Source organism: Emys orbicularis, chromosome 8 (genome assembly GCF_028017835.1).
Source record: "Emys orbicularis isolate rEmyOrb1 chromosome 8, rEmyOrb1.hap1, whole genome shotgun sequence".
In the NCBI taxonomy this organism is placed as follows: Eukaryota; Metazoa; Chordata; order Testudines; family Emydidae; genus Emys; species Emys orbicularis.
Genome location: NC_088690.1, coordinates 64,888,881 through 64,916,076, shown reverse-complemented (window position 1 = coordinate 64,916,076; position 27,196 = coordinate 64,888,881). Strand labels below are relative to the sequence as shown.

Sequence of the window (27,196 nt, the reverse complement as noted above, 5' to 3'; positions counted from 1 at the left end):
AGTTATGACACGCCCCCCAAATCACAGATAGTGTTGGACAGCCAGTTCCACACTGGCTGTGATTTCTTCCTGGAGCTCTAGGAGAAAACAGAGTTAATAAGAAACATGCACCTTTAGACATACTACCGATTATATAAAAACTAACAATATGTCCCACATTCCAAGAACAATTTTTAACCAGTTGATTCTGGGAAACTTTCACGGGAGAGTGCATCAGCCACTTTGTTAGAAGCTCCCGAAATGTGTTGTATTTCAAAATCAAAATCTTGGAGAGCCAAACTCCACCTAAGAAGTTTTCTGTTATTGTCCTTGACGGTATGAAGCCACTTCAGGGCAGCATGGTCGGTTTGTAGTTGGAAACGCTGTCCCCAAACGTATGGGTGTAGCTTTTCCAGTGCATACACAATGGCGTAGCATTCCTTTTCGCTGATTGACCAGTGGCTTTCCCTCTCAGACAGTTTCTTGCTGAGAAACACGACAGGATGGAATTCTTGATCCAGTCCTTCCTGCATTAAAACTGCTCCCACACCACGCTCGGATGCATCTGTGGTTACTAGGAACGGTTTGTCAAAGTCTGGGGCCCTTAGCACAGGTCAGACATGAGTGTCGCTTTAAGCTGGTTAAAGGCCTTCTGACACTCTTCAGTCCACTGAACTGCATTTGGCTGTTTCTTTTTGGTTAGGTCTGTCAGTGGGGCAGCGATTTGGCTGTAGTGCGGTACAAATCGCCTGTAATATCTGGCCAAGCCTAAGAAGGATTGGACCTGTTTCTTTGACTTTGGGACAGGCCACTTTTGGATAGCATCCACTTTGGCCTGTCGGGGGTTGATAGTTCCTTGACCCACCTGGTGTCCAAGATAAGTCACTCTGTTTAGGCCTATTTGACACTTTTTTTGCTTTAACAGTTAGTCCTGCCTCCCTTATGTGCTCAAAGACTTTTTGCAGATGCTCCAGGTGTTCTGCCCATGAATCAGAAAAGATAGCCACATCGTCAAGGTTGGGTGACAGCAGATTCTCCCAATCCCGCTAGGAGACCATCTACAAGCTGCCCTTGTTTGTGTAAAGTTGCCCACATGTTTTGCAAGATATTTTACAACACCATGCTCTGGGTGTTCAGCAGAGGCTGGGAGTGGATAACTGGGAATGGATCACTCAATGATTGCCTATTCTGTTCATTCTCTCTGAAGCACCTGGCATTGGCCACTGTCGGAAGACAGGATACTGAGCTATATGGACCATTGGTCTGACCCAGTCTGGCCGTTCTTATGTAAGATTGGGGCTATGGTGCTTTCTTAGACTGTAAGCTCTTTAGGGCTTATAGTCCCTATCTTTTTGTGCTGTGTTTATACAGTGCCTAGCACAATGGGTTCCCTGTTTATGACAGGGTCTCTCAGGTGCTACCACAAAACAAATAATAGTATGGATTGCCTTGTTTAAAATAGTCAGGTTGAGAAACAAGAAGATTATAAACACTGGGTATGGGAGGGGGAAGCAGATAGTTCATGCAATGTGCATTATTTTTTGTCTATTTAAGAACAGTTGCGTTTCTTTATATTGAGAGCCAGAAAGGCCTAGTGGACTGAGCAAAATCAGAGTGCTAATCTAAGTTTTACCATATGTGATGGCCACAGGCAAATTGCTTCACTATGTGTCAGTTTTCCATTTGTAAGAGAGAGATACGTACATAATTACTACATATCAAAATTGCTCACATGCATATGTTTTGCAACATCAGGCCTATGTTTGCATATGCTTCTGAGATTTTAAAATGAACCCGTTTCAGTATTTCCAACCACAAAAGTTCAAAGATCATGAGCCAGGCACCCAAAAATCCTGAGTTTGGCTTACAAATCATGATATAGATGGATAGATATAGTTCTTTGTCTACAGGTTTGTGAGCCTTTAGGGTGCCCACAGATCACATTTTCAAGCTTTTCTCTGCAACCCTAAGGGCTAGAAACTTTGTTTTTAAGAGAAAGCTGAAAGTCTCACCTAATCACATGCATCCAGGAACTGGGGCTTTAAGAAAAACACTAGCTATTGTGAGACTTCTGATAAAATTGCAAGAGTTTAGTTATCTGAATGCAAATGAACAAAATATACCATGGAGCTTTCAATAATCCCCAAAGGAAACTTTACCAAACTGCTGCAACACACAAAACTCTCTTCCTTACTGTGCATAAATGTGGGAAATTTCAGCCCATATGTGATTTGTTTGGGATAATTTTTTATTTACACCCAGAGCATTTTTTTAAAGAAGCCCTGCACAGATCAGAGATGGTGGCTTCGTGGCTGAAATATCAGGTTTTTTACTTATGCTTTGCTGAAACCATCCAAGGCAGATAAACTGAGTTCCTTCACTTTACTCTGCAGGTAGGAGACCTGTATCTGGAGAGGTGCAGGTCTGGCAGACACCATAACACTTCAAGGAAGAGTGGGTGTTTGTCCTAGCATCTTTGCCCCTGCGGTCTGTCTGCAATGGGGTTGTTTTCTAAGCAGTTTTAAAAATGGTTCCAAGCATTGCCGACTCTCACAATTTTATCACAAGTCTTGTAATATTTGGTGTTTTCCCTCAAGCTCTAGTTCCTGGAGACAAGTGATAGTATGAGAATCTCGGTTTTCATTAAAAGATACTTCCTAGCCCTCATGTTGTGGAGAAAAGCTGGAAAATATGACCCAAGTGTAACGTAGAGTCTCAAAACAAAAAGGCAAAGAAAAAGAGCCCCAATGTTATTATTTATGAAAAGTCTCATGATTTTTTTCTTGCGTGGTGTCAAGTATCAGAGGGGTAGCCATGTTAGTCTGTATCCACAAAAACAACGTGGAGTCCAGTGGCACCTTAAAGACTAACAGATTTATTTGGGCATAAGCTTTTTTTTTTTACCCACGAAAGCTTATGCACAAATAAAACTGTTAGTCTTTAAGGTGCCATCGGACTCCTCGTTGTTTTCATGATTTTTTTGGTGCCTGACTCATGACTGTTGGATGCTTAAGGTTGGCCATACTGGGTGCAACTTACACTGATCACAGCAATGGACCTGGTGCTAAGCAATTTAAGGTGGCCTGGACTGTTTATACTGAAACCAGTTCAGTATAAACAGATCAGGATGCCTCCACATAGGGTATGAAAATAGGGACGCTTTTTTGGGGGGCGGGGGTGCGTATAGTTGCCCATATAAGACAAAGCCCCTAATAATGGGACATCTGGTCACCCTACCTCCACATCAGGTCAGTCCTATGACTGGGTCTGGAACTAGGGTAGCTGAACTGGTCTTCACACCAGTTCTGCCCCCAGATGCTGTGTCACGTGCTGGCCCCCTGCTTGACCCACAGGGGGAACTTGTGGCTGGTGCAGCCTGGGTGGGGGGCCCTGGGCAGGGAAGCTGCTGCACAGACTCAGCCAGGGAGCCCGCCCAACCTTGCCAGGGATGGCCATGAGCTCAGGCAGTGTCTCCTCCCTGCCTCCAGGGGGCGATGTGCAGGTCCCGCTCCTCTAAGCCCAATCTCGTTCTGCACAGGCAGCGCCAAATCAGTCCCGCGGCGACGACGCGGCCTGCGGTCTCACTGGGCCTGCGCGCTAGGGAGAGCTGCACGGGCCGGGCGCTGTGTGCGGGCGGGGCTGGCGCTGCTCTCACCCTGGTAACAGCGGCCGCTGCAGAGCCGCCCCCGGCCCGGCACCCCCGCGGCACCATGCAGGGGGAGGACGCCAGATACCTCAAGAGGTACCGCCCGCCCCGTGCCGGGGGGCTGAGTCAGGCCGGGGCAGCACCGGAGTGGGGCGGGTGGGGTTCGGGGGGATGGATGGGTGGGGTTAGGGGAGGTATGGGGGATGGGTGGGGTTGGGGGAATGGGGTCTAGATGGGGGTTGCGGGGAGGGTCGGGGGAATGGGGTCAAGATGGGGGATGGGTGGGGTCGGGGGAATGGGGTCTAGATGGGGGATGTTAGGGGAGGGTCGGGGGAATGGGGTCAAGATGGGGGATGGGTGGGGTCGGGGGAATGGGGTCTAGATGGGGGATGTTAGGGGAGGGGGTCTAGATGGGGGATGTTAGGGGAGGGGGGAGGGGGTCTAGATGGGGGATGTTAGGGGAGGGGGTTGGGATGGGTGGGGTTGGGGGATGGATAGGAAGGATGGGTGGGGTTATAGGGGAGGTTGGGTTGGGTGGGGGGTGGATGGGTGGGGTTATGGGGGGAGGTTGGGTTGGGTGGGGGGTGGATAGGAGGGTTGCCTGGGGTTATAGGGGATGTTCGGTTGGGTTTGGAGTGTATAGCTGGGTGTGCAGTGTGCGGGTGAGGTGTAGATAAGGAGGGATGGCTGGGGATCACTGAGCAGGTGGGATGGCAGAGTAGCAAGGTAGATATAGGGAAGGGTTGTGGAGGGGAAGGGTGGATCTGAGGGATTGGATGGCTGGGCTTTTTGGGAGGGATGGAGTGATGAGTGGATGATTGTCTACTGACACCATTGTTTAATGATTAAGCTGCCCCAGTTAGAGATTAGGATCCATCTAGCCTAGTATCCTGTCTTTCAGCGATGTCTGTTACCAGCTGCTTCAGAGGAAAATGCAAGCAGCCCCAAGAACAGTTATAGAATATTCTGCCCATTGGGAAAGTTTCTTCTTAACCCCTGTCAGTTAGTGGCTGGTTTATCCCATAAGCATGAGCCCTTATAATTTTTTCCTACCCTATGTAATTCTGGCTTTCCTCATTATCCATAATTTTTTAACCCTTCTGAGCTCCTGGTGATCTCCCCCCCCCCTCCCCCAGCTTATCTTCTGCACTTAGGGTGACCAGACAGCAAATGTGAAAAATCGGGACAGGGAGGGGGGGTAATAGGAGCCTATATAAGAAAAAGACCCAAAAATCAGGACTGTCCCTATAAAATCGGGACATCTGGTCACCCTATCTGCACTGTTCAACAGCCTTTGCAGAGGTTTGATTGGATATGTTGGGACACCCCAGTCACATGCAGAGTTCTGTTACCCCGTTGTTGCTTAGATTGTTTACTTGTATCTGTCAAATTATTAAGATCCTTGATTTTAAAATGCACTGAAAACTACCAATGATTTCTGATGGCCATTGATTCTGCTGTGAAGATATGATCATAGCTGAAAATTGAGTGGTCATCTAGTGTTAAAGTTGCAATGGCCATCTCAAAGTTAGGGCTGTCCTTACCCATAGGCAAAGTACGCAGCTGCGTAGGGCACCAGGAAATTTGGGGCACCTGCGTGCTCCTCCAGCCCCTGCTCCGGCTCTTCCCCAGGGTCTCCACCCCACCTCTTCCCACCCCCATTCCCCTGAGGACTCCTGAAGCAGTTGGGCCTGCACTCACCGGTAAGTTGAGCGACCTGGCCCCAGCCTGCTCCGCTCCCCTGGCTCCCAGCTGCGCCGCCTGCGAGTGCTGGGGGATGGTTTCCCCCCCTCCCCCCAAGCCTGGGAGCCAGGGGAACAGAGCAGGCTGGGGCCGGGTCACTCCACTTCCTGCAGGAAGTGGCCAGCCCCCCTCCCGCCTGTCCCCCACAGAGGTCTGGGGCCAGCCCCCCCCCCGCAGAGGCCTGGGGTGGGGCCCCACACAGCCCCCACTGAGGAGGCCTGGGGCCAGCCCCCCGCCTCTTCTCCCCATGGAGACCTGGGGTGGGGCCCCACACAGCCCCCCCCCCCCCCCCCCCCGTTGAGGCCTGGGTCCACACCCCTACCCCCGCACGGGCACCAAAATAGCTAGGGATGGCCCTGCTCAAAGTAGTACCTATCTTAATGTGTATATTCTATGTAGGCCACTTTTGTGATCTCGGAGGAATTTTTTTCCAGCGTTTTCAACAGCAGACTTTAAATTTTTGTGTTCTAGAGAAACTGCTGAAACAAACCCAGTGCCCTATTGTTTGGCATGGCTCTGGGCAGATGTGCAAGCATAGCTCTCCTCTGATTTTTCCCTTGCCATCCTCCATGCAGACTCCCACCCCAACCTTCTGTCTGGGTCACTGTTGTAAGTTGTTAGTGTATGGGGGATCACAAGAATTTTTAGCCTTGTATATGCACAAAAATTGCACCAGTTTAACAAAATTAGATTTTAAAAAAATGGATTTAAACTGGAGTAAACCCCTATGTGGATGCTCTTAATTCAGTTGACACTAGAGCTAAATCGGTGCAAATTTTGTGTATAGACAAGACTTTCCTCTTTTATGCCTTAATAGAGATTCTTGTCAATTTCAAGAACCAAGCAGGCAAGCGAAGTGAAGGGACAGGATGGCATGGCTGTATCATACCAGCAACCTGGCACAATCTTTGTCCTTCAAACCTTGACGATCATCCAACATTTGGGTTTTTTTTTTTCAAGTAGATGGATGGCTGCAAAAGTTAATAAGAATAGAAATGTTTCATTTATTTAAAAAACAAAAACATTTTCTTTGTGGCACTGGATACCCATATATACTACATTTGTTCTAGTGGATAGTAAATGTTAAGTGCAAAGAAATGTTCAGAGCTTATTTATTGCTTTTTGGCTGTAATCTCAAAGCACATCTCAAAGTTCAGGCTTTGAGATGAGAACACTGAGGTACAGATGAAAGAGCAACTTCCCTCGCAATGATTGGGCCTATCCGGATGCAAGAGGAAGAAAATGGCCCCCAGGCCACAGAGGAGAGGCTACTCTAGCCTGATAAGTAGAGCATAGCCTGTGACCCATTATGTGGTTCCCTCCCCTGGCACAAAGAAAGTAAAGCGGAAGATCTCCACAGCAATAGGTCCCGTGCTCACCCATGCCTCCACCCTACATAGGGGCAGGTTCCATGAGGAAAAAACTTGAAGGCAGTGCTAAAACTCATTGTGGGTCAACTAATTTGGGCAGGCTTGCTCTTCAACCTATTCATAAATATTACCAAGTTTGATAATTAAAACAGTTTTTGACTCTGCATGAATATTTAATTAGTTTCTCTGCATGTAAGCCTGGTGGAAATGGAATTGGAAGAGAATAAAAAAGCTGGCTACCTTTGACGGTCATCCTACTACTAAGGCCTTTATCCTTAAATTTTGTGTGATTGTGTAACTAAAGATTATATAGACATGCACACAATTAAGGCTTCCTGAGTAACCTTAACAAATCTACTAGGTGGGCCTTATTACAAATTCCCTCTACCCTGAGTGAAACAGTCTCACAAATTACAATTCCTCTCCCAAACTCCCTCACGCAAGCCCTCATACCTTAAGGTGTTGAGCACCCTCAATTCCCATTGTTTATAACAGGAGCTGAGGATGCTTAGTTTCTCATAAGATCAAGCTCACAGACCTTTCCTGAAGTAGCGTATTAGCAAAAATCTGTAGATATATTGAAACAGGTTTGGACTTGCTTGATTTATATCTCATGGTGGTGGTGAATTGTAAAAATCAGCCAAGTCCAGTAACAAACCATCAAAATCATCCTGAGACACTGAAGTTTCAGGCTCTGGAAAAATAGGTACTGTAGAGGCAGGGGTGTAGCCAGCTTCTAAGAGGAGGGGGAGCAAACATAAAAAAGGCGCCCCCCTTGGCTCCTCCTCCGGCCACGCCCCCCTTGGCTCCTCCTCCGGCCGCTCCACGCCCCCCCCTTGGCTCCTCCTGTGGCCGCACCGCCCCCCCTCCCCCATGGCTCCTCCGGCCCTGCCGTGCCACCCCCGTGGCCCCGCCCTTGCTCCTCTGGCCGCGGCTGCCGACCGCCATGCTGTGCCCCCCCCGGCCATGCCCGCCGCCCCCCCCCCCCCCATGGCTGCCAGCTGCGCTGCGGGCCGCCAGCCTGCGCCCCCCCTCGCTCCTCCGGCCGCGGCTGCCGGCCGTCAGCCTGCGCTCCCCCTCGCTCCTCCGGCCGCGGCTGCCGGCCGTCAGCCTGCGCTCCCCCTCGCTCCTCCGGCCGCGGCTGCCGGCCGTCAGCCTGCGCTCCCCCTCGCTCCTCCTGCCGCGGCTGCCGGCCGTCAGCCTGCGCCCCCCCTCGCTCCTCCGGCCGCGGCTGCCAGCCGCGCTGCGGGCCGCATGCTGCGCCCCCCACTCCTCTGGCCGTGCCCACCGCTCCCCCATGGCTGCCGGCCGCGCTGCGGACCACCAGCCTGCGCCCTCCCTCGCTCCTCCGGCCGCTTTTGGAAAGGCGGGGGAAGCGGCTGCTTCCCCTGCACCCCGCTAGCTACGCTACTGTGTAGAGGCTTGTGCTCCAGCAGAAGGGATTTGTGAACATCTTGGAGTTCTTCATTCTTTTTTTTTTTTTTTTTTTTTTTTTTGTAGTGCTTCAGTTCACTGTTTTGTCAACAAAATGTTGTAGGGTAGACAAGGCCTAAGACATGTCTTATCCTATCAGCAGGATCTGTGGGAAAGATTCCTTTAGAGAGAGATGAGTAACTGCTAATTGCTAATGGCATCAGTCTCTGGGGAAGCTGAGGATTAGGAATGCAGACTTTCAAAACATGGGCATATTTAGAAAATTAAACGCCTTTTCGGATCCTCTGACTTCTATATGAGGCCTATCTTTCTGGTTCCGTGATTGATCCCTCTTAGTTTTGGATAGTATAGGCCAGGGGTCGGCAACCTACGGCACGTGTGCCAAACACGGCACGCAAACTGATTTTGAATGGCACGCGGCTGCCTGCCGCGGTTCCGACCCCCAGCCGCACTCAGCCCCCCCGCCCACCGCTCTCCCCTGCTGGGGCAGGAGGCAGAAGCTCCATCCTGCAGCAGCCAAGCTCCCCCCCTCCTTCCCCCAGCCGTGGTGCAGCCTGCTTTCCTGCCCCTCCTCCTCTCCTTCCCTGCGCCGGCCCTTGCAAAGGGAGGGGGAGGAGTGGCAGCGTGCTCGCTGCTCTGCAAAAGCCCCGCGGCCCCGCTCTCCCGGCCGGAGCTCCAGCCGGCGCGCGGCAGCCCCTTGCTAAAGCCGGCCCTGGGTAAAGGAGGCAGAGAAGAGGTAGGGACGGGCCTTGGGGCAGGGGGTAGAACAGGACATATCCCTTCCAGCCCCCTGCCATGAGCTGCTCAGGGCAGAGGGCAGGGGGCTGGGAGCATCCCCACGAGCCGAGCACCCCAGCCCTCTGCCCTGAACCTCCCCCACACCCAGCCTTCTGCCCTGCACCTCCACACACACCCCAGCCCTCTGCCCTCCCCCCCAACACCCAGCCCTCTGCCCTGACCCATCCCACCCCCAGCCTTCTGCCCTGCACCCCCCACACCCCTCCAGTCCTCTGCTCTGACCTCTGAAGCCCCCCACACCCCCAGCCTTCTGCCCTGCACCCCCCCACACCCCTCCAGTCCTCTGCTCTGACCTCTGAAGCCCCCCACACCCCCAGCCTTCTGCCCTGCACCTCCACACCCCCCCAGCCCTCTGCCCTGACCTCTGAAGCCCTCCACACCCACCCTTCTGGGGGTGTGGGGGGCTTCAGAGGTCAGGCCCCACTCAGCCCGCTGCCGGTCTAGGTGAACAGAACACCAGGCTGGCAGTGAGCTGAGCAGGCTGGTGGCGTAAGATCAGCATTTTAATTTAATTTTAAATGAAGCTTTTTAAATATTTTTAAAACCTTGTTTACTTTACATATAGTTATATAATATATAGACTTATAGAGAGAGACCTTCTAAAAAACGTTAAAATGTATTACCGGCACACGAAACCTTAAATTAAAGTAAATAAATGAAGACTTGGCACACCGCTTCTGAAAAGTTGCCTACCCCTGGTATAGGCTTTATCTAGGCAGGTACTCGGGAAGACTTGATTTAATCATGGATTCCTACATAAAAGTGCATTCTTGTTGGTTGTTATAACCTTAATACATATCCTTCACAACTCAGAGATAGATGTGGGTTTCATTTTTAGAAGGTACACACTATACATTTTTTAAAGTGATTTATTTTGAAAACTTTTCAGATTAGTTTTACAGCTATATCAGAAAATGAATGATTGTTTGGTTATTTCATTTACCAAAGGTAATTGAAGCAGATAGTTTACCTTCCAATGACTTCATAAATATCTTCAATTCAACAGGTTAATCATCAATATATTGAGAATATTTGCAAGAAAATGAGCTGGAGACAGCGCTTGTCCCATTCGTTTTTTCAATGCTTGTAATTTAACTCTGTCATTGCATATTTCTCTTTTTAAGATCTCACTCAGTTCCTTCCAAATTTCAACAGCGTCAGCAATAAAACCTATTTAAATAAAATAAAATAAAAGCTATTTCCTGCATTTTGTTCAAGGCTACAGAAATAGGCTTCAGGATACTCAGCATGTATTCAGCATTTCTCTTAAACCCAATGTTGAGAACTTTGGCTGTGACAGTGCCATCTGTTTTTTCACGATTTTGTTCACAACTGTCATCAGATTAGGCCAGTTCTTGATATAGTTCTCAAAACAGTCCACTACTGAGTTCCATCGCACGTCTTGTAGGAAAGTTAGGTTGGTTCCTCCAATGTTTTTCAAAGCAGCTGCTGCAAAGTGGTTGTTACGGAAGTATTTTGCAATTTCAACAACATTAGCCTTTATTTCTGGAACACTAAAGTCTTTGGCTATGAGGTGCAACAAATGAGCACTGCAACCGTATGTTATTAGCATGGGACTCTCTTCCCTCTCTTCTAAATAATTTCTTCTCATCTTGGATACATTTGCAGCATTGTCTGTGACCAAGCTGCATACTAGACATTTGAATTTTTTTTCACAGTTTGTTATAGCTTTTACTGCTTCTTCTTGTAAGTATTCTGCTGTGTGTGCATTTCCTGATGTATCAATTGTTTCTGTAAGGAAGACATTCCCTTCTTCTGTTGTCACACAAGCACATACAACAGGATCATTGTGGACATTGCACCACCCATCAAGACTCAGGTTAACAATTTTACCTTCTAGACCTTTTGCACACTGCTCAATTTCTCTTTCATACACTTTATCCAGCAATTTGCCTGCGACATCTGCTCTGTTGCGTGGACTGTATCCTGGTCTTAATGACTGAACCATGTTAATGAAGTGTGGGTTCTCAATCATACAGTAAGGAGCGTTTGTTGCATAAACAAACTGGGCAATTTTTTCGTCAATTACCTCTTTTTGTAATCTGCTGGTTCTTATCACAGACTTATCTATGGTTGTTTCTGGATGATGGATATTTTTTTTTTCTTTTCGCTATAGCTGATATACTGTGGCTATGTGACATACGTGATGTGACTGAAACACTATCATTGGCAGATAACTCTGAAACTATAGAAAATGATGGTGATCTTGAAGGTGGATAGTCTTCAGAATCCTGTATGTTGAGGATGGATTCTCCTCAACAAAATAAGTTAATGTAGTTATTTAATTATTACCATACCGCTCATTTAGTATTACTCATTGCATTCATTGACACTCAGTACTCCTTTAAAGGTGAAATTGTAAAAGGGAGATCTGCCTATTTCAGCTATTTCATTTTAGATGCAGTTGTGATAAAAAAATATAGTACCATAGAGTAACAACTATATTTATTGATCAAGCATGAGAATTCAAGAATAGTCCAGAAGGAATACAGGCAGTCCTTAAGAAAGAAGTATGAAATAAAAAAGTTTACCAACCTGAAAATCCTGCATGTTCAGACATGTTCCTTTCATCGTCTTCAATGCAGCTTCCTCCTGAGAAGGAACATTTCTCATGATGTTTCATTTGGGCAACCAGGCCTTGCATTTCTTTGTTGCACTGTTTGCATTTTGCATGCATGCCTATCTTACCCACAGGTAGAGGAACTTCATTAAATATTCCCAAACTGGGTCTCTTTTATGGCCTGCCGCCATTATCGGTTTTCCCTTCTAGTGAGAGAATGGTATGGTAGATCTCAAATCTATGAAGGCTACACTCAGAAAGACCTCAAGACTTCTGGAGTATGCTGCTCAAACAGTTTCACTTTTGTTTCTATTGCCTCTCCCTCTCTTCTCACATTTATCTCCAGACTTCTCATTGTCCATATCTATTCCGCCCCCAACAATCTTCTATTCATTGAACTTTTTGAAATGTTACACTTTTAGAGAGAGGTAAGGGATTGACTCTGTGTACACAAATTTGCAGAGGGACAATAGGGTTGAGGTCTGTTATTTCTCACCTCTATATATTATGTATTTATTTAAAAACATTTTTGCTGTTAACAAGCATGTTATCTCTGGAGTCACAAATCCACAGTTTGAGAACTGCAAAACTAAACATCTCTGATGGTATCTTCTAGACTGAGCACTGAGTCCCATTGGGTAGATAGAAAGATTAACCAAAATAATCTATACAGAAGCACCTGGAACCCCATAAAATTGGGTCCCTAATCCATGAGCTATTGGAACTCATTTACAAAACTTTTCTTAAAGATTACATGAATATATTGTCTCACACTATAGAATTAGAATTTATAATCCCTATTCCACGATGAGATATCTTTGAGCTATAATGTATCTTAATTAAAACTATCTTTAGATAGCATTTTTCCTCAAAAAGTATTTTATCAAAAAAATCCAAGTTAAATAAAAAAATCTGATTATTATTTTTTTATTTTTTAAAAAAAAATCGTTGATTTTTATCCACCCTGGCACATACAAGAGCCGATAGACACAGAGGTGACTCTTGTGCTAAGATTCTTGTGTAAATTGAAGGAATGTGGGAGAGACCATGTGCTAATGCAAAGAAGACCAAGGCTGGGTTTATGCTATATAGGTAGAATCTGTCTCAGTAATACAAACTACTTGATCAGAGATGTCCAATTCACATTGACCTGTTTTCCCAGATATTTCTTGGGCTTCTCATTTAGTCAGTGATGAATTTGTTTTTCTGCCTTGTAGGAAGGTGAAAGGAGGTAACATAGATGTACACCCTTCCGAAAAGGCCCTTATTGTTCATTATGAAGTGGAAGCAACCATTCTTGGAGAAATGGGGGACCCCATGTTGGGGGAGCGAAAGGAGTGTCAAAAAATGTAAGTTCATGGCACACTCTTGGGGTTATTTCTTAAAGTTAAAATGTCCTGGAATTCTAGGCTATGAGTTCTTAAAATTAGTGTTCTATTATATTATTACCTTTGTTACTGAAACTTTTTCAAACTTCAGAACATTTTATTAAATTAGTATTAAGTCTGGGAATAACATATATGCATAGTTGTTTGCAGTGGTGTTGTAGCATATATGCATTGTAATATTAAACTTTAGTTCTTATATAGTGTTTTCCATCTATACTTATATAGTGTTTTCCATCTCAAGGTACTTTGTAAAGGAAAATAATTATCATTCTCCCCATCTTACCTATGGGGAAGCTGAGGCATGGAGAAGTGAAGTTACTTTCTCATGGTCACACAGTGGTCAATGGCACAGCTTGGGATAAAACCCAGATCTTCTGAAGCCTACTCTGGTGCTCTATCCATTGGGATACACTGCCTCCCTTATTTGGAGTATGTGTATGTCCGGTTGATGTTAGCAATTTCATTATGTTATCTGCATTTTCTTTATACAGGGTACAGTTGTTGTGCCCTCTGTAGTTAAGGCCCTTTTCCAGTAACTTCCTCAGACTTTCACCTGGAAGGTGAAACTTTCCAGGTCTGCTTTTTGCTTGAGGGCGAATTTATTGTTGTTGTTGTTGTTGTTGTTGAAAGATCGAGCATATGTGCCTGAGTGCAGGGGTTCTTTTTTAAGAATAAGGAACAGGAAAAAAATAACCATTTCATTGTATAAGAAAATATTACTATTGCAGATTTTTTGAACACACTAAAAATGTTTGTCTGGTTTGCAATGAATCCATGCTATTCCATCTAGGACTCAACAGAAATCCTTTTATTCCACCCCCGGTCTGTGCTTACAGATATCTGCTCTTGCTTACTCTCTGTCACTGGTATGATCTGTGATTTTTGAGTCCTTTATGGCAAAGTAGACTTCTCTCTATGGCTGTCCTAATGCAGTGTGAGGAAACTCTGCACAATCAATACTGACAGCCGATTTTATTTCTGAAAGGTATTTTTTCTATGCTATACTCTGGGAGTTTCATATTAATAAAGGAGAGTTACCTTTAGATAACTTTTTTGGAAATAGACCACTGACTCCTTATTTGCTGCTGTATCTTGACTAGATAGGAGGCATTTGCTAATGCAGCCATCTCTAAAGCTGCTGTTTGACTAGTTGGTGAGAAATGGTCCTACCCTGTTAAGTCCATTTGACAGACAGTTGCTTGCTGTTCTGAACTCCAGGGTGCCACTGCTTTCTGATCTCGGCTGTTCCAAATTGTGGCATGAGCATCAGATATCTGTAGATCATCTCTGCCTTGACAAACTCATGACTATATAAGTTTAAATTGAAGCGTTGAAGATGCAAAAATCTTATCAACTGGGGAGAAAACAATCTGACCTGTGTCTTGCAGCATTCGGCTGAAGAGTCTTAATGCAAACACAGATGTTGCTTCCCTGGCTCGAAAGGTGGTGGAAGAATGCAAGCTCATTCACCCCTCCAAGCTAGCAGAAGTGGAGCAGCTGCTGTACTACCTGCAGAACCGTAGAGATGCCTCTTCCGGGAAAGGTAAGCAATAGAGAGAACGGGGAATGGAGAGCTGGAATGTAGCAGCTATAGCGATACTCTGTATTTTGGGGTTTCTAATTCAAATGCTACTTTCCCTGATACTCAGAAACCTGAGGAGAGAAGGGGAGTGTGTGTTTTGTGCTGTACATGGAAGAATTGACAGAATCTTGTGGGGGAAAAGTTGTCATTTTGATGATCAAAGTACATTTTGAATTTTGATTAGTCAAACTTAATACTGATACTTCTTTCAATTTTTGTGTCTCGGTTAAAGTTTTCTGTTCTAAATGGTGAAATGATTATTTCAGATAGTGTTATATAGATGACGATGGAATTATTTCCATGAAAATTACAACTTCTTCTCTTTTCTGTTACAACCAGTTAATAGGATAGATGCTTTCTAATGGCTTTATCTGGAAGCTATGGTTCAATGCCTGTTAAATTGCAGAGTCAACAGGTTCTTTATAGTACCAGAAGTCCTCACTTTGTCTGCTGACAGGGCTGTACTATTACACCCTAGCTTTATTTAAGCCTCTGTTTAACATCCGGTTCAGCAGCCTTCAGTCCTGAGGCACTTTGAGATTTAATAATGTTAAAAGACTTCTAGCATTTTCAGCTTTGTCTCTTGGTAAAACACACAGAAGGCAAAAATCCTGGAGAAATTTCTACGCAAGTCCTGGATTCAAAGCAGTTAATTGTTAGGGGCTTGCAGGCATACATCTACCAACCCATGTTCTGGAATAGAAAGTATAAAAGTTTCCAATCCCCAACAATCTCCTGTGTGATTCCAAACCCAGATCTTTCGTTATATAGGCACAATTATAGGTTAGGTTTTCTTAACTCTTTTCTGCTGTGTTCTTTTGTGGCCACTTCTTAGTAGAATGCATAGTTCTTAGTGCAAAAGCAAAAAAAACTGGGCTAGTGCTAGTTTATAATTGTTTCTTTCTTGCTGTCTAAAGAAGACCTGAAATTACATTATTTTTAAATGGTACCTTTCTGCCTGTTATATATATTAGAAATGTAGATCTTGTCTACTGGAAAATTCTGTAGGTGGGTGACCTGAGAATTAGTACTTTATGACATCATGGATTCAAAGGAAGCAAAACCTGATTAATTGAGAACGGAGCTGATTTTTTGTTCAGACGGTTTAAAACTCTCTTGTTTTCCTCTTGGTCTTATTACTAGGCATTTGAGCTAAATGCCTAGTAAACAATAGGAAGAAAAGCTTTTTTTGGATAAATATTCAACACCCCATCTCTTCACTAAGGCTTGTTGAAGCCTCCTCCAATAGAGAGTGGCAGCAAAAAAAACCAGCCACTTGACATTAGATATGATATGCTATTATTAAGACCCTACCAAATTCACGGCCATGAAAAACGCGTCATGGACCATGAAATCTGGTCTCTTGTGTGCTTTTACCCATACTATACAGATTTCACAGGGGAGATCAGAGTTTCTCAAATTGGGGGTCCTGACCCAAAAGGGAGTTGCAGGGGGTTGCAGTATTGCCACCTTTACTTGTGCGTTGCCGTCAGAGCTGGGTGGCCAGAGAGCGGCAACTGTTGGCCAGGTGCCCAGCTCTGAAGGCAGTGCCCCGCCAGCAGCAGCACAGAAGTAAAGGTGGCAATACCATACCATGCCACCCTTACATCTGCACTGCTGCCTTCAGAGCTGGGCGGCTGGAGAGGGTGGCAATACCATACCATGCCAGCCTTACTTCTGTGCTGCTGCTGGCGGCAGCTCTGCCTTCAGTGGTGCAGAAGTAAGGGTAGCAGTACCACAACTCCCCTCCATAATAACCTTTGACCCCCCCCCCCAACTCCTTTTTGGGTCAGGATCCTTATAATTAACTGAAATTTCAGATTTAAATAGCTGAAATCATGAAATTGACCAAAATGAATCATGAATTTGGTAGGGCCCTAGCTATGATTTAAAAAAAAAAAAAAAAAACCCAAACAAACAAGTAGCAAACTTTTCTTGAAACAAACAAACCTTCCCCCACCCCCGAAAAAACCCCAAGCCTTTCAGGCCTTTGTCATAAAGAAGCAGAACAGGCCCATGTCCAATGTTTTACCATTTGTCAGTTACCTTTAATGTTTGTTTGGATGCTTTTTTTGTGTGTAGAATTTTGGACTTGCCCACAGGGACTCCTGTCATACCACAGCATGAGCCAGAACACAGGGTTTAAAAAGTGCTCTTCCTGCTCCACAGAGATGTCGTTTTTGGACCAATATGTTGCATGCTTGAGAGCTGGTCACTCCATAAAAGGGTGCAACAGTCTTTACATGCAGGCCTTGATGAGAACGAAGCCATAGCCATAGCCTCAAGGCCTTCCCCAGAGAAAGTCAGAAACTTTCACTATATCTGTACATCACAAACTTTTCTTGTCAGCAACAAAAATCCAGGAATGCTTTACTTTTAACTGTTTTGTTAACCATCATTTACCATCATGCACACTTCACAGGAAATGCTGAATAAAGGCCTACTTTACAAAGTCCTGATTAGACGAGTAGCCTACTGAAAGCAGTTGTTTTCCACCCTTGTAGCGTATATACCTACAGAAAGTATATACATCACTGTAAGTCTGACCTAAGCTTTCTAGTGGCCCTCTGCACAGAGGAAAATTTTATCCTGAAGGTCCAGTCCTACATTATAGTGAGGGTATCCATGATTTTGTAATCATGGGATGATATTCTGTTCCAAGGCACATATACATATACATATATATAAAAATAAATAAATAAGGGGGCTTAACTCTGAATTTTCCAGTTCTTATGCAGTTAAAAATGTTAGACTTCTAAAGATGGATTCATTTAAAAAAAAAACAAAAAACTCGCAGTACATTATTCTGAGTGTCAAAAAGTCATGGCGAAATTTTCTTCTTGGCTCCTTCTTGCTCTAGCTACAATGCTAAAACAACGCTTGAGCTTTGTTATATACTCAGATTGTAAGCTCTTTGGGGTTGGGATCCTCTTTTTGTTCTATGTTTGGGGCTCCTAGATACTATGATAATACTGAATATGCTATCGTTAATGAATATGCACAACATTAATTATAACCATGTCTTTTATCACTATAGAAAAGAAAGAGAAATCTAGTAAACCGAAAGATCCACCACCTTTTGAAGGAATGGAGGTAGGAATCTAAGCTAGAATTTAAAGGAAGCTAAATACGAAGACCTTTACTCTTGCAGAACTGTTTTATATTAAAAGGAAAAAATATAGATGCAAATCAGATGAGTAAAATATTGAAGATTTTTTTATTAAAGACCTTGGTTTAAAAATATTAAATAATAAAATAAAAGTCCTCTCCGTAAGTGGTAAAATTCTTGCACATTTGTCTTTGGGTTATATACTTAGAGGTTAATATGAGTGAGATTCTGGAACATGGGGCTAGACACCACAAAGCTGCTACTTAGTGTCAGTTGTTTTTGTAATGAAATCTCCTTGTGTGTTCTGAGCAGTCAGTAGCAATGGTTCTGTACATGGTGTTTGGTTTTTGTTGTCGTTTACATCTTAAGACTTAGCTATGCACTCTTTTCTGCTTTGCTGCAAAGTAACATCGTTTTTGTTGCATGTTGAGCAGGTTCCTTTTTCTCTGTGTCAAAGCCCAGCTATGTCTTTGATGCTTTCAGATTGATGAAGTAGCCAATATCAATGACATGGATGAGTACATTGAGTTACTGTATGAGGATATTCCTGATAAGGTGCGTGGCTCTGCCCTTATCTTACAACTCGCCAGGAACCCTGATAATTTGGAAGAATTGCTGCTCAATGGTAACTTACAAATCCTCTCATAAAGTTATGCTGGGGTTTTTTCCCCATCTCTGTGGAGCTATTTCCACATCTTTCATTTGGGATGGGATGGGGTTCTAGTATTAGTTTGCTCTTAGAGCAAAATAGGGCCAGCACACAACATTTACTGTTTATATCTCAACAGTGCTGTAGCACCCAAAATGTGCTCGGTGCTCTGTATGTGGGGGGAGGAGGAGAAGAGAGAGAGTTATAGGCATTCCTTGCCCCAAAAAGCTTACCCTCTATAAAGACACACATTATATAAGCAAGATCCGAGTTAAGGGTTTGTGGTGATGCTAGGTTGATGCTCTTTTTCCCTTTCTTTTCCCTTGTCCCCTCTCCAGAAATCCCTTCTCTCCACTGGCGCATCAGCCAAACTGTTTCACCATTGATGCCCCAGTGTGTCCTCTCCAACTGCCCCCCCCCCCATGTCATAAAATGGGATTAGTCTGAGAGACTGATGCAAAAAACATTAGGCAGTCAAATGGCCATGTTAATGAAAGTGTCTGAAGGCTGAGGTCACTCTGGTGGCAGGGGCCTACATGGCTTCACCTGCTCCTTGTACTAATTGTCAGATCCTGCTGCCTGAAAGAATGCAGTGAAAGGTGTGTTTAATCTGTTTAGCTCAAGCAGGTCATAGAGAAAGAGGCACTACAGCCATTCATCTAAATCTTGTTTGGTTTTTTAGAAACTGCCCTGGGTGCATTAGCCAGAGTGCTGAGAGAAGACTGGAAACAAAGTGTGGAACTCGCTACTAATATTATTTATATTTTCTTTTGCTTTTCAAGGTAAGTGCAAGAGGAGCTTGCTCTATCAGTTGCCTTGAGTTTTTAGTTATTTTCTGCTCTAGTATAGTTTGGAATTGCATCTTAAAGCACTTTTACTGAGAAATATCACTACATATGGGGAAACTGAGGCATAGGAAGTAAACCCATGGGGACATGAGCCTCAGCAGAGCCAGGATCACAGAACCCATGGTTTTTGAGTTCCAGTCCTGTCCCCTATCCCACTGGACTCTTTGGTGTCTTCCTTATCTCCCACATAACTCCCCCATCAATGAAAACAGTATTCAAAACTCAAGTATTCAATTGAAATGTGAAATGTCCAATTGTTAGTAATGTTACAGCTTCACTACATCTAGAATATTGGTGAAAAAGAAGTTATCACATAGGTGGATTGTTACCTTCCCTTCCCCCCCGCCCCCCTTTTTTTTTTGTGAGGGTGGCCTGGCTGAACCATTTTATAACATACAATCTATAGCTGGCTGGAAAAATGGAATTTTCGTTCCAAGAGAAATTCTGACTTATCAGATTTTTTGTGTGTGTGTTCCAAATCTGAACAAAAAAAAAAAAAAATCAAAATTTCCTGTGGATGAAAATTTCAAAAAAATTTGGTTCACATCCACCAAATCATTTAGTTTAGATAGTAACATTTCGTTTTGACTTAGACATTTTGTTTTTTAGACATATTAAAATATGAACTATTAAAAATTAAACAAAATAAATTGAAATGACAAAGTCAAACAAATGTTTTTTCTGTATCAAAATGAAATGAGTTGAATTGTTCCTATCAAAAGTTTCATCAAAATTGACACGTTCTCACAAAATGCTTCTAGTTTGACAAAACGGCATTTTCCGATAGAAAACTGTTTCACTGATTTTTTTTCGACTAGCTCTAATGAAAACCTGTCAGATTGTGCAATACTATGAGATCTTACTACCCCAGTTTTGAACACACATTTTTGGCTTTATTTCTCTCATACACTGCATATCTTTTTTTTAACAGTTTTTCTCAGTTTCATGGACTAATCACACACTACAAAATTGGAGCTCTGTGTATGAACATCATAGATCATGAGCTGAAGAGACATGAGCTCTGGCAGGAGGAACTCACCAAGAAGAAGAAAGCTGATATCCTCTCTCTGTGCCTGGGCAACTTTCAGCTTTTCTGATTCCTAGTGGTTGAAACGAACTATATGTGCAGTAACTCATGTCAATACAGAAGATGAGTGAGAGAGCACAAAATCTAGTTGCAGGACTAGAACAGATGAAAACCAAAAGTGAAAAATTTGGGCTGGAGAAGGGATTGTTTTTTGTTCTTAAAAATGATTTTAACCTAAGTGTTTTAATTTACCAGGAGTATGGCTTATATGGGACATTTTTACTACTAGTAGAATCCTTAACACCATTAATTCCTAAACCTATTCATAGTGTGGACCACGTTTTAATAGAAACATTGTCCCATGGGCATCCTCTTATTCATTATTACACAGACATGTAGTCCCGGCTGGTGATCAAATAACATCTGTGATTGATATTTGTCCCCACTCTGTAATTTCCCTGTGTCTTTTGCTCTATTACTATACAATCCTTAACTCCAGTTATTTACTTGATGAAGATCCTGAGAATCAAACCCTGAAAAAGGATTATGAGAAAACCTATAAAAAGTACCAGGGGCTGGTTGTCAAGCAGGAACAGCTGCTGCGAGGTATGAACTCCTAAAACATAAGCAACAGGCAAGGAGATCCTTGTCACAGCATGAAGGGCCAGGACTTGCTGAGAACTTTTAACTAGTGTGGAGGATGTTTACTAACAAGTTAGAAAAATAAAAATAGTCTTAATCTGCATACTTTGGGGGGAGGGATAGCTCAGTGGTTTGAGCATTGGCCTGCTAAACCCAGGGTTGTGAGTTCAATCCTTGAGGGGGCCACTTGGGGATCTGGGGCAAAATCAGTACTTGGTCCTGCTAGTGAAGGCGGGGGGCTGGACTTGATGACCTTTCAAGGTCCCTTCCAGTTCTAGGAGATGGGATATCTCCATTAATTATAATTATAATGTTTTAAACATTATTTAAGTAATCGGCCAATCTCAAAGAGAGAACTTTGGTGTGTGTTTGCCAGAACACTGCATACTGCTGGTGACATTGCTCCTGCCATTGAATAGTGCTGGAGTCTTGCAAGGACCAGATCATCAGCTGGTGCAAACTATTATAGCTCCACTGAAATCCATAAAGATGCCTATTTGTACAAGCTGCAGATCTAGTACTTGAATATGTATATAAAGCAAATTGTATTTCTTTTCCTTTTGAGTTATCTCTTCAGAACACGCTAGATGGTTCTTAGCCCAGTTCTACCACTACAAGGAGTATCAATGGGCCCCTTTGTTGGTATTCTCAGTACAGAAGCCCACCATCAAATGAGCCAGGGAGACTGACAAGCTTCTCACCTGTATGCATAATTCATTTATTAGGGATTGAGGATCACTGGCAGGGAGCATTATGAAGGTGCCTGCATTGCTGCTGTACTATGTCTGTTCTGTGCATGGAATAGTTCTTTTTCCAAGACACTCAGTCTAGTGCTTTACACCAGCACTAAGTTCACTTGTAAAAAGTGAAGTAATGATTTTTTAAAATGAGGTCTTTGTAATAATCTTACATTTTCATCATTTTAAAAATGAAGCTCTGCAGCGATCAGGGAAAAACTATGCTTACAGTACTCTAATCAGGCAGTGTGAGTGCTAACGCAGTGTGTGTCCATGTAGCAGCCAGAAAACATGTTGAGGTCTGGCAGGCAGATGCAGATCTGCAAAAGAATTGGGAGAAAGGTAAATGAAGAAAACACTGTCAAATTTAAAAAAATTACGTATTTCCAGAAACTTCTTAGCTTTTATTAGCAACATAGATAATTATTAAAACTGGAATAACTGCAAAAATGTAGGGCCTGATTCTCCTCTGCTTTGCACCTTGTGTAGTCATTTACACTGTCTAAAGTGATAGAATGGTAACACTCTACTCCTACTGTGCTTATGTGTAAGGGTCTGCACAAGGTGCAAAGCAGTGGAGAATTAGGCCCCTATTTTTATTTTTAGCATTAATGCTGTTCTTTGTTTTGATAGATTTTTCTTAGCTTGGACAATAAAAATAGCGTAATTGACTAGTATTCAACAGTTTCTAGTTAATTTCACTTCAAATGCATTTCGCATTCTGCTGAAATTTTTGGATTGCAATCACCGCAAGGGAATGTTTTTTTTTTTTTTTAAATAGTTTCCCTGGAATTTGTAAAAAAAAAAAATAAAGGTTGCGGATGGTCATAAGTTTTATAAAACTATATTTTCAAAACCTATATAAAATAATAAATGGATTGTAATTCTAACTTTCTTTTCTAAATGGGGATCAAAAGCATTCAACTTTGGCCTTGCTTAAAATCAGTGGGGTACAGTCGGTGCTGAACACTTTTGAAAATCCCATCCTAAACATTTAATGTAGATGTAGATTGACATAGTCCCAGTATCTTTGACCTATTGGTATGATTGGTTTTGATGTTAGTTGCTCTTTATCTGCTGCTGAACCTCGCTGAGGACACACGCACAGAACTGAAGATGAGGAACAAGAACATTGTCCACATGCTAGTGAAAGCACTGGACCGAGAGAACTTTGAGCTGCTTATTCTGGTGGTGTCTTTCCTGAAGAAACTTAGCATTTTTATGGAGAACAAAAATGACATGGTAGGTCTTGTAGCAATCTACAGAAATGCTATGGTGGTTGTTCATTGGGTCAGAGGGGGTCAGGGATTCCAATGAAAGTGAAATAAACCTCTTGCATCCCACCCCCTTTTAAAATAATTGTAGCCCTGATTTTAGTACTATGAAGGGACTACAGTAAATGTAATGCAAGCCCCAGCAGGGACTGCTATAGAAAACTACATATAGAATCATGTAGGGAGCCAGCCTCACCATAGCAAAATTACATGTAAATATGATGGCGAAGAGAGGAATTGCAAAGATTGGTATAAGCATCCAAAAGTCTGGGTATTTATCCAAACATCTGGAGGTCCCCAAAACCAGCCTGCAACCAGACCCTCTTTTTGACATTCATCTCTAACTCTTGTTGTCTCAGGGAAGGAGATCTGGTTACACTTTAGCAGACTGCTAGACTGGGCTATTGCCTTCCCAAGCCAGCAGGATCTTCCATACTGTAGTAGAATGCAGCCCAGAAGTGCTTCATGTTGCTACTGCTGGCTCCTAATGCAGGGACTTTCTCCATAAACCTGGGTGGGTGGTAAGAAATTTCATGTCCTTGGGAAAATGGAAGGACTTTTTTTTTTTTTTATTTGGCTCTGAGAGCCAACAAATGCAGCCACTCCCTCATTCACTGAATCCCTTTGTGGCTTTGGCAAGTCACTTTATCAGTTTACATCAGTTCACCAATCTGTTGAATGGGGATAATGATCCTTACTTACCTACCTACCAACCTCAAAGGGAAATCATGACACTTAACGATTGCTTCTAATGCATTTTGGATCCTGAGTTGAAAAGGTATATATATAAAAGCAGTAAAAATGAGTTGAGAATTGTAGACAGTTGTATCTTAGTGACTGTCATGCTCTTGTGTATTTACATACAATTAGGAACAAGGGTATTTCCCTTATTCGTAAGACCCTGAAGAATGTATTTCTGGGGAATTTATTGTATTTCTTAGGTGGTGAAGTCATGTGCTCTTGAGATCAATCTATAATCATGCACTGCCCTGAAGCACCTTACTGGTCTAATAAGGATTAGCTATCCCACCAGCTGATTGGCTGGCATACTTTCCACATTCCATTTGATTTAGTGTGGAAACAAACAAAACAAAATTAATGTTTATTTTATTGTGAACTTTTTGGACAGCCTTGAACATTTTTCAGATAGACCATACAGCTTAGCTTGGCTATCTTCACATGCATTTTTTTCATAATACAGATAATACTTTAGAAAAAAATACTTTTCCCATACAGTGAGAAAGCTACTGATGAGGGAGATAGGATTCTGAAAGTTGTAGGTTTTCTCTCATTTTAGCTGTGTCTAAATAACCTTTGGGGACAAAATGAGCCAAGTTTAGCTGTTTCAGGTTTTATCCTGTTTTACTTACTTGGGCAAAACTACTAATGGTGTGATCATTTAATCTATCTTGGTGTTTGTATCATGTCTGTCACCTTGGCTTCTGAGTGCCATCATTGCTAATTATGTTTAAAGCAATGAGGCAGAAATTGTTATTGGTCGATTTGGACTCAGAGATCTAGTGTAATGCAAATAATTTGGATAATATAGCACATTTATGACGACCACCAGCGTGGTGCTAACAGTTTTCTTGCTGCTTTGAGTTCATTCTCTGCATGTTTCTGACTGAAAGATGGGCTGCAGACACAATCCTAATGCATATGGTAAGAGCGTAAAGGGTTCAAACTAACTTACACTTATGGCCAGTAACGGCAGACAGATGTAGCTTAGAAGATGGTGAGAAAAACGTTCTGAAGACTTGTCAGTCAATTATCAGATGTCTTTTCTTGGGCTGGTAAGGAAAACCTATCAGAAAATGATACTGCTGCTCAGTCCTTAGATTATGTCCTGTAATCTTAGTGCTACACCTACCAAGATCACTTTAATGCTTCTGTTAAATTAAAATACAGGGCAGCATGACATTATGAGAGTACGTACCGAATCCTGCCTAGGAACTCACTCAAACATGCAAGGAAAGGGCTCATACTCCTTGGATAGCAATTTTGTCTCTCTCTCTCAGTTGGGTATCTATCTGACTTCTAATGGAGATCACTCCAAGGTTATCTGTGTTTGAATTAGACCCCTGATCCTGCAAGTCACTCTGCAAGTGGATCCCTGCGCCAATCCCCATTGAGGTCTCTTTCCCCCCTCTTCCCCCCCCCCATTCATCTGATACTCCAAAGATGGCTGAGTCCATTAGCTCAATCTTCCTTTTAAAAAAATAATTAGCCAGAGAGCAGTCCTAGAAAATTTTTAGCCACAAAGCCAAACTTTTGGAAGGTGAAGCCACTTTGAATCGAGACACTGTGGTAACTTTTAACTATCGGCTTTGGTTTTGCTTTCATTTATAAGTATAATTTAAAAAATAGTTGCTAACAAAAGTGAAAGTTTGGGTAGGTTGTGGGCTTAGTGACTTCTCATGCTTCTCATACAGGTTGAAATGGATATTGTGGAAAAACTGGTGAAAATGGTACCATGTGAGCATGAAGACCTGCTGAATATCACCCTTCGACTTCTACTGAACCTCTCCTTTGACACGGGCCTGAGAAACAAGATGGTCCAAGTTGGGCTGCTTCCCAAACTTACTGCACTTCTAGGTATGTTTTCTTTTGTCCCTGTGCAGCCCTTCCAGCAGCGTTAGCATTGTTGTTATTATTGAGCTCTTGTCAGCCCCTTCCTTTGGAAGGACAAGGTATCAACTTCCCTCAAAAAAGCAATTGTTAACCTCTTGATCAAGAAATCATCTCTTGCCACTGGCAATCCGGTTATTGTCCTGTCTCAAATCTTCTTTTTGGATGAAGATTATCAAGAAGATTGTAGCAAGTTACACACACATGTGAGTCCTAGTGTCTTTTTGACCCTAGTTAATTTGGTTGTATGCCTGGGTGTGGGATGGAGACCCCACTGCTAGGATGGGATTGCTGACCACCTGATGAGGAACAAAGATTCTGGTGTCCATACTAATCCTGTTAGAGCAGTGGTTCCCAAACTGTGATGTGGGCTGGAGTAACATTCAGGGAGTGCAGCGGGGCCCAGGCTAGCCCCCCTGGGGGGCAGGGAGGGAGCATCACCCAGGCCTGCTCTGCTCCCAGCTGCAGCCTCGGGCTCCAGCCATGGCCCGGCACCAGCTGCAGCCCCGACTCCCAGCCACAGCCCTGCTCCACGCCCCAGCGCCTGATCGCGGTTCCCAGGGGGGCTGCAGACAGGTTCCATTACAGGTAACAGGGGACATGCCAGAAAGGTTCAATCCAGTAGTTAAGAATGCCGGGGTTGTAGTGTCTGAGGACATCCCGCTCTGTGTGTCAGTTTCTTATGGTGGAGTAGTTTAGATAGCTTTCCAGGTGTCTTAACATAGGGGTGTGATCAGAGCTAGCTGCCTGAGAATCAACTGAGAGAACACTGTCAATGCTTGTAGTATGGAGGAAATGGCCAGTTATATCCGAGCCTTTGGTGGATGGCTATGCCCACCAGTTGTTGCTAAGGCTTGTAACCTGGGAGTCTTGTTGGATTCCAGATAGTGGTTGCCAAGAATGTGTTTTCTTGTCAGTAGCAAATAAGGTTATGTCCATTTCTTTTAGATGTGAATTTTCCTGCAGTTATGTCACTTGCAGGTTGGATTACCCCAGTACACACTATAACACCTTAACACCACTTGGAAATTGCAACTAAGAGCAGAACTTGTTTGCGCACTTACTAAACAATATTTTCCACAGGGAGCACTTTGATACCAGTTGATTTCCAGGTGATGTTTAAGGTAAAATTCCTGCTTGATGGAGTTTGGGTCCTGGCTGCTTGATGATGTTTCTCCATACAGATGGAAGATTCTCAGGGTATATAAGCCGAAGAGGAATTGAGGGGCGGGAATGTATGACATAAACACTTTCTTCAGAATGAAACAAATGGAAAAATAGAAGGGTACACAGAGTAGCAATTGAACCTCAGGCTGTGCTGAAGGGGATGACAGTGGTTTATAGAATTGTATAAATGTAGGGCTGGAAGGCACCTCAAAGTTATCAAGTCCGGCCCCCTGCACTGAGGCAGAACCAAGCAAACCTAGACCATCCCTGACAGGTCTTTGTCCAAACTGTTCTTAGAAACCTCCAATGATGGAGATTTCACAATCTCTCTTAGAAGCCTGTTCCATTGCTTAACTATCCTTATAGTTAGAAGGTTTTTCCTCATATCTAATGTAAACCTCCCTTGTTGCAGATTACGCCCATTACTACTTGTCCATGGAGAAGAACTGATCAGTCCTCTTTATAGCAGCCTTAGCATGTTCAAGGACTGTTATCAGGTCCCCCCCTCTGTCGTCTTTTGTCAAGAGTAAATATGCTCAGTTTTTTTAACCTTTTTCTCGTAGGTCAGATTTTCTAAACCATGTAATATTTTTA

The 27,196-nt window shown here is 43.5% G+C and overlaps 1 protein-coding gene across 3 annotated transcripts in view; it reads left to right on the top strand.

The window, feature by feature from the left end:
• The first annotated feature begins 3,689 nt into the window (after positions 1-3,689).
• KIFAP3 (kinesin associated protein 3) overlaps positions 3,690-27,196 on the top strand; it is a 146,419-nt gene continuing 122,912 nt past the window's right edge. For 2 of the 3 annotated variants that reach the window (XM_065409644.1, XM_065409645.1), the window contains exons 1-10: positions 3,690-3,721; positions 12,769-12,900; positions 14,328-14,482; positions 17,559-17,614; positions 18,114-18,255; positions 18,962-19,061; positions 20,059-20,183; positions 20,662-20,760; positions 22,597-22,775; positions 25,240-25,402. In XM_065409644.1, coding sequence (XP_065265716.1) covers positions 3,690-3,721; positions 12,769-12,900; positions 14,328-14,482; positions 17,559-17,614; positions 18,114-18,255; positions 18,962-19,061; positions 20,059-20,183; positions 20,662-20,760; positions 22,597-22,775; positions 25,240-25,402 — 1,183 coding nt within the window. Of the gene's footprint in view, positions 3,722-12,768; positions 12,901-14,327; positions 14,483-16,729; positions 16,733-17,558; positions 17,615-18,113; positions 18,256-18,961; positions 19,062-20,058; positions 20,184-20,661; positions 20,761-22,596; positions 22,776-25,239; positions 25,403-27,196 lie in introns of all 3 variants that reach the window. The other variant, XM_065409647.1, reaches the window with a different exon arrangement.